General features: G+C 41.1%; 1 protein-coding gene across 1 annotated transcript; it reads right to left on the bottom strand.

Moving 5' to 3' along the window:
• Positions 1-334: 334 nt before the first annotated feature.
• On the bottom strand, positions 335-6,434 carry pus7l (pseudouridine synthase 7 like). Its single transcript, XM_034526727.1, has 10 exons — positions 6,354-6,434; positions 4,962-5,794; positions 4,335-4,503; positions 3,942-4,161; positions 2,563-2,661; positions 2,272-2,353; positions 1,805-1,970; positions 1,414-1,522; positions 1,073-1,126; positions 335-977 (listed from the first exon to the last, which is right to left on the bottom strand). Exons 2-10 carry the CDS (start codon positions 5,746-5,748, stop codon positions 603-605), a joined length of 2,061 nt encoding a protein of 686 aa, XP_034382618.1. The 5' UTR covers positions 5,749-5,794; positions 6,354-6,434; the 3' UTR covers positions 335-602.
• Between the last annotated feature and the right edge of the window lie 1,246 nt (positions 6,435-7,680).

Raw genomic sequence — 7,680 nt, 5'->3', positions numbered from 1 at the left:
AAATCCAAAGCCAAAAGGACGGCATTTAATTGTTATTTTATAATGCTTGTTCGAAATGGAAAAGTGATTGTATGTATCTTTCTGACACTGCACCTGATCCTTCTCTCAGTAACAGAAGGATATAGTAATTATGATTACTTACATACATCTATTGTGTTATCCTGGAAGACATGCAAGTTATTTCTTGACCAATTATTACAAATAACAGTGAAATAAATTGAGCCTTTTTCACATTTGTAAAACCTTTAGCTGTGAAGAATTGCAGATTAATCCAAATGGGGAGAGGATGTTTTGAGTTGGAAAACTTGACATTTAAAAATAAAAGGGCAGGGTGTGTAATTATTTCTAAAAGTTTTATTCATGGCACAAAACATTAACACTGTTTACACGGTTTAACATTTAGATTTGTTCATTTCTTTTATCAATTGCACATTATGCATTTTTCCAATTTATAAACACAGTCGTATGCTCAATACATCAACAACAAATCAAAAGGCTACTAATAATGTATCACAATGATGGGTTACAAAACTAAAAACAAGAAAAAACATTCTTTCCTGCAACATATATAGAAATACAACAGGAACAATGTCCCATGACCTCTAGGGGTCACACTTCATGATCTCTCTGAGGCAGATAGTAGCATAGCAGGAGGAGTCCAGGTCGAAGTTTAAGGTGAGAGTGAGCGAGTCCTGCTTCCCTTCTGCTGTACTGCCATTCTGCTGCCTGTCACTATTTCTACTGCTGTTCCCTATCACCTCTCCTCCTCCCTCCCCACAGGCTGCTCTCTGCAGCTGGTAGCTGAGATTGCTTGGTGAGGCCAGCAGGGGGCGGTAACAGCCAGGCAGATTTAGTTTGAGGCTGCTGACTCTGAAGCGACAGTCGTCCAGTCCGTCTCTGGCCAGTCTCTCCTGGAACCAGGTGCCCATGGCGTTTTCTGGATACTTCGCAGTGTTTCCCGGCATCGGTAGTAACACCTGACAGGTTAACAAACACACAGTAGCAACAGAGTTGAGACAAGTAGAAAGAAATAGGAGCATTTAAAGTGGAAGTGTTCCCCTTAACTACATACGTGTGCCAGTGTGTACACTCCTTCATCTTCCTCTTGGTCCGTCACCACATGGATCTGGAAAATCAAAGATGGAACAAGGCACAATGTGACAAGATCTCCGAAGGTTTAGAGAGTGTCCTCCGTTCAAGGTCACAATCACGATCCCCGAAAAAAGAACGTGTCCTTCAATAAGCCCGTTTACTGCTGAAAGATCCTTGAGCTACTCCATTGGACGACAAGTGTTCTCACGCGTGTAGTCGCAAAAAACTCCACAGTGCATCAAAAAGATACCTGTGTTACATCTCAGATATTAAATCATCTTTTTTCGACACTCTCCCAAAAAACGAATCCCCCTCTCTTACTTGGGCCGAGCTGGATTCTCCAGTGTCTTCCTGCCTCCACACCAGGTCTCCTCGTCTGGCACTGTGGCCCAGAGTGGTCAGCCTGTGTGCCACCGCCTCGTTCCACACTCTGACAACCACACGCACGTCCGCATAGTTATAAAAAGAAGGCAGATTATTTTTGAGACGCAGTCATTTCATGAACCGAAGAGATTAAAACAGGAGTATGCTGGGTTAAACATTTCTGAAAATCAGTTATCAGACAATACATGAGAAGCACAGGTTAGGTTGTCTCCTTTTTTTAAACCATCGCTGTCAAAGTGCAAATGTCTTCATCTCGGAGTGGAGCTGCTCAATAGTCGGCAGTAATAATCTACAGTAAGTGTTTGAAGGAAACAAGGAAGGAGCTGACCTGCTACAGTAGGCGTGCGGGTAGAAGACTCTCATGCTGTGGGGCAGGCTGAGCCAGGCTTGGGTACAACCATCCGGACCTGTACCGTAGCGGTTCAGGGCCCGAAGCATCAGTCGCTCCCTGGCTTTCGACAACGGCATCAGCGCCAAAGACTCCTTGGCGTTATCTGGTAAAAGAGAAGCAGGAGAGAGAAGAAGGAGGAGGAGGAAGCTTGTTGAATTCCCAGGTGCTAAAAAGGATTCACATTAAGGTTATCTACAAGAGCTTAATAAACCAAAACTTAATGTATGGTACCCGTCAGAAATGTGCTTCATTAGTTGCTCTCAACACTAGAAATATGAAAATTGGTGTTCAAATAAATATGATGGATTCTTTGAAATAAAAGAGAAAATGGGTAGTTGCTGTAATTCAACTATTCCCAAGAGGAGAAGTGAAACCAAAGTGGTCAGTGTTGTCCTCGCTCTCACCGGTTTGTATGAAGTGTCTCTTAGCGTGGTTTTGAGGATCATTGCCGTCTTCTGGAGTGAAGAAGAGACGCACAGCACTCACCTGAAACACACACATACACACGCGCACACGCGCACACAAAACACACACACACACACACATATCACAAGTCATGATAGGGCATACATGTGAACTATTACATACATTATATACACTTATTCTGCCAATGTCCCAGGCTTTCAATGTAGGCAGTGGTAGGAACCAGAACGCTACGTTTCATCATGGACATAACGAACGTCTGCAACACCTACCATGTCCTCTTTGAGTAGAGCCAGGCCTACGCGGTCAGACTGAACGCTCTTCACGCTCCCAAACCTCTGTGGTCCATAGTAGTTGACAAAACCTCTGGCCTGCGAGGAGTAACACATCGGGTTTTTGTACTATAGCTCATTTGAAAAATCACTGGCATATTTCAAGTACTACTGAACAGCGGGAGTTATTCAGGAAGAACAAGCGTCCTAAGCATAAGGCTGGTAATGTTCTATATTACTTACTATCAACAAATATAAAAGCCTGCCTGTCTTTCCTGCCCTGTCTGTTGGCTCTTTGCACCAGGTCCTTGGCATCCTACTGATGGTGAAAATCTTCAAAATTGTGTCACAAATTTAATTTAATTTCCTAAGAAAAGGTACACTCATTTCCTCAAGCTGTTGGGCACTGTAGCTTTCACTAATTATTACTAAAATGGGAGGAAATAGTGCATTTGTATAGTCCTATTTTCAGCTGCAGATAAATACACACGTGGTGCTCTAGTAAGGAGACAGCAGCAGGAAGTGGAATTGACTCAAAACAAACATCAATGATCATTTCATTCATTCATCGTAATGAAGAAAAATATCAGCTAGTGCAATATTGGCTCATTGATGTGTTTTTAATATAGGGAAGCTCTATGTTACACAAGAAAAATATATTTACAGGAAATAATTGTTAGTGGTGTTCAAAAATATAGAATATCACCAGACCCATCCTTTAAAAGGAATCATTTTAAAGGATAGCTCTGATAATATAATGAAACACGGTGCCTTGTCCTGATTCTAAAGTCGTAAAAGGCTTTGCCATCACTACTTCAAGAGAAGAAATGTAAAGGAAGTAACACATGATGTGCTATTCCTTTTTAAGGTAAATCTCCATTAGAAATGTATTGGATTTTGGTAAATGCAGGTATACATTTGACCCAGACAGCATGTGGAACTTTTGATAATCGAATATTACGATAAAGCTTAAATTGTCTTGTTTGATCTTATACGCAAGGCAAAAAGGCTGTATCAATGACCTTATTACTCCTTCAAGACAGAAATGTAAAGGAGATGCTCCAAGTTGTGTTTCTTAAAAAAAATAGAACTCTCTATATTACCTTTTGGTGCAAATCTATATTATGAGCTTTTTTTCTTTTACACGTTAGGATAATAACTGTTATACCTCCATAGAATGAGAGACATGACTTTAAAACGGATAATTTATGGTGGTTCACATGTCACAAATTATACTTTGTGTGTATCTAGATTAGGACAATATTTGTTTCTTTTTCAGTATAACAGTAAAAAGCAAGCATGTGACGATACACACTGTCGTGAGCATAAATCGTGCTGTCGACAATGTGTGAAAGTAATTGGAGATAATTTGAATATACCTTGACATTCTCCAGTGCTTCATTTACCAGCGCTGCCAGGCGAGTGTGCGTGTCTGCACCAGAAGAGTGTGCGTCACTGGCCCCGTGTGGCCTCAGGTCGCGGACCACCAGGTCAAAGTGGTTCCCCTGCAGTCGCCCTAGCCTGAGGGGCTCGCTGACGGAGCGAATCTGGGAGAGGCGCATCCCTCTCTTCTCAAACTCGGCCATCTTCTCTTTCAACCTGGTAATCAATAACATCAAATTAATAAACGAGTTGGGGATATTTGGCATTACGTGTGAGGCTTCAGAGATAACTCTAACAATAGTACAAACCCATAAACACCATAGGTGGCTGCAGCTTTTTGTCTCGCCAATTTATGAGAAGGGAAAAAAACTGAAATCCCTGAAAGACACGCAGAAGTACCTTTGAGTGAGACCTTCTTGACCACCATGGACTGGTAGGTGATGGCTCTCTTATCCTTGATCCCAGCGTAGGTGAAGTCTGAGGGCAGGACCCCAAGAGCGGCTGCCATGTAGCTGATGGCCTCCAGAGTCTCCAGGTTCTCCTTACGCAGAGTGAAAGCTGCAAGAGAGGACACATATACACCACACAGTGTTTTCATGATTATTTAATTTTTTTTTTAACCTGCCTCATTTTTATTGATCACATAATTGCTTATTTTCCTGGCTTCTCTGACTATTGAGTTGCTGTAACAATTGAATCCCCCCCCCCCTGTGGGATCAATACAATATCTTATCTTACAAACATCAAGAAAATGCCTATTGTTATGCATTCAGAGGCTGATAGAATTACTACTAAGTCATTGTTTTAACAAGACTGAAATTCAGCTTTTTAAATGTGAATATTTGCTGGTTTTCTTAGTTTTGTACATTAGTGTTTTTAATATCTTTGGGGTCTGAACTGTTGGTTTGATTTAAATAAAGGCAGTTTGAAGACGTCACCGTGGGCTATTTTCTGACATTTCAAGTGTCATTTGAGAAAATAATAAATATTTAAAAAGTTGCAGATCTTCTCCATACCAGTGTACACTTCTTCTTCTTTACGTTCCTCTGCTGTTCTTTTCTTCGGCCTCCCTTGCTCTCTCAGCCTCACCGAGATTGCCGTCGTCCCCTGGTCGGTGAAGCTCTTAGTCTCCACCAGTTTGCCAAACCTTCGGCTGAGGAAGTGGTGGACTGTGGTCCTGTGATCCTTATCGTCATCCGGTCCGAACGTATAGGATGAACCTCGCACTTTGGCATCTATGAACCTGAAGAAGTCCTCAGCTTCGTCCTCCGTGACCAGATGGGAGAGCTCTCTGTAGTCTGGGTCTTCCCTCACCCTGATCTCAGGCTGAATGGTGACTGTCATGAGGAAGGGGAAGCGGTGTCTGACGGCCCGGTGGACGTTAGCTCTGTGGTGTTTGTCAGCGAAGGATCCGAGAGATAGCTCCTGCTTGTTTGGCTTTTCTTTGAGAGTCAACACAAACTGCTCCAGCTCTTCGCTGACCGACTGGCCTAAAATCACACTTAAATCAAAACTGCCTGGACTAGGTATGGTGACATCTAGCCCACAATCGGCTGACACATCAGTGTCCTGTGAGACTGGGGAATAATTCTTCCACTTGCATTCGGCACTGGTTTCATCGTTTTTATCGGGGGAGGCACAGTTTGGTGTCTGTGTGGCCGCCGCCGAGTTAACGCGCTGTCCAGTGACGTCTATCTCAGTCACCACAAAGTCTTTGATAAAGTTTTTGATGCTTCCGAGGAAACCTTCATGGTTTGATATGAAGCACACAGGGATGTTCACAGCATCACTGTCCTGCTTCATGGTCACTTCATCCAAAACACTGCAGAGTTTTCACTTACTCCTGTTTCTGAAAAGGAAAAATATCACATTTTAACTAAATGTGTTTGCTGCTACTGGAGGCAAACAAAAACAAGGCATGTGTATTCATGTGGCACAATTCATACACTTGTGTTACGTGTATCGAAGAGAGAGAGAGAACAACATGTAAAAGACTGAATCCGAAATAGAATGTAAACATTTATACAAAAATCCGATCCGACACAGAAGATAGTTATAACGCTAGCTCATGCGATAAATACATTGGACGGCACAGACAAAATAATAAGGTTCAAAGCCTGCCTTTTTCGAGCGGTCAGAGTTAGGGCACATCTTACAAAATATTGTCGGGAGGTTTATAAAACGATAGATGCTGTATTACTGCTTATAACCTTGGTTATTCACGCGAAATAGCCCGTCTATTAACAGTAGGATGCGTATCCGACACATAAATCCTACCCCCACTTTGCTGACAGAGAGCTGTACGTGCTGTAACAAAGGAACTAAGACACATGCCTGCATTTAAACCGCTAATATACATTCATTGTGAGGGAATAATGATAACGTAACTGTTTGTTTACTCAACGAACCTGCACGCGGTGTGTAGACGCGGAGCTGTTGATGTAAACACAACAACGCTGAAACAATTCAGTATACTTCCGCGTCATGTGACTTTCATGTGACCTTTCTTAAAGGGGGCCGACAACAGTCATGGTACGTTCGTGAAGCACTAAATGCAATTTTAATAATGCTGTGGGTGCTAATAGAAATTGATTTTTTTTTCTATTCTATTTTTTCTATTAGTAATAATAGTGATAAGAAGAAGAAGAATCCAGCTAAGTCTAAAATAATACAATTTAGTTAATATTAGTAACAACAACAACAACAATAATAATAATATACATATATATATAAATGCAAATAAATGATAATGATATCTAAAATGTATAAACTAATGTCCTCTGGGGAATTTTTTTTTAAAGTCTAATGCATCTGTGCACCGAATATTATAACCAAATGAATCAGTATTAAATTAGGATGTTTACTGTCAAAGTAAAATACATTGAGGTTTGGAGTTGACTGGATATTGTCTACACTTTTACCATGTGTTTGGTGCCACACCACCCAACCACAGTTGTGGTTCAGAGCACTCGTTTTCTGGAAATAACTTGAGCAATAGCAATTCCTGGAAATTAATTAACATGTTGTACTGCCAGATATCTGATCATCTTATTTTGCAACATATTTTATCTTGGCTGCTTGTAAGCACACTTACTTCATACTATAATTGAAAAAGAACACACATTTCCCACTCTCCTGAATCATTAATATGGTTCCTGCAAGTTGAACAAAGATATATACATTATGCATCTGAAGTATGTATTTTACATAGAGATCTTATACTGTAACATGTGCCTATTGTAAGTTGATCTTATCTTATATCATTCTCTTACATGCTATTATTAAAGGGGCACGCCAGCAATTTAGTATTGCTTTTCTACAAAGTTCTCCAAAACTACAGATAACATGAAATCATGACACTGCGAGTGATTTACTATTTGTCCTCATTAGCCATGAGTGATTGTGTTGCTCATGATGCTGATGTGGCGTCCATTATTGTCAGTTAGCTTTGTGACCAAAAAAACATTACCTTTAAGTTAATATTCTAAGAACAATATATTTCTGACCTTCTCATTCACACATGGAAAACAAAGTTTGGGAAGTTATGCAATCACATTTCCTGCCTTCCGCCCACCAACATCCTCTGAGACACAGAATCCCTCTCTGCGTTCATGTCCTATGCGTGTGTGCCAATAACTGAACTGGTGAAGTTGACTGAGACTTTTGTAAGCTCTAACGAAGCTTTGAGCATTCGCAGATTTGGATGTCTCTCTGCTCCCATCAGGAAATGCTCCA

The sequence above is a fragment of the Cyclopterus lumpus genome, chromosome 23 (genome assembly GCF_009769545.1).
Source record: "Cyclopterus lumpus isolate fCycLum1 chromosome 23, fCycLum1.pri, whole genome shotgun sequence".
Taxonomy (NCBI): Eukaryota; Metazoa; Chordata; class Actinopteri; order Perciformes; family Cyclopteridae; genus Cyclopterus; species Cyclopterus lumpus.
This window is presented reverse-complemented; position numbering and strand designations above follow the sequence as displayed.

Bases quoted from the DNA above. Each gene is read 5' to 3' on its own strand.
- pus7l (XM_034526727.1), bottom strand. From the start codon at position 5,748: ATGAAGCAGGACAGTGATGCTGTGAACATCCCTGTGTGCTTCATATCA. The intron at 2,354-2,562 runs GTAGGTGTTGCA...TGTGTGTTTCAG, and splicing joins CTCTACTCAAAGAGGACATG to GTGAGTGCTGTGCGTCTCTT. The intron at 1,971-2,271 runs GTGAGAGCGAGG...CTCTTTTACCAG, and splicing joins GAGACACTTCATACAAACCG to ATAACGCCAAGGAGTCTTTG.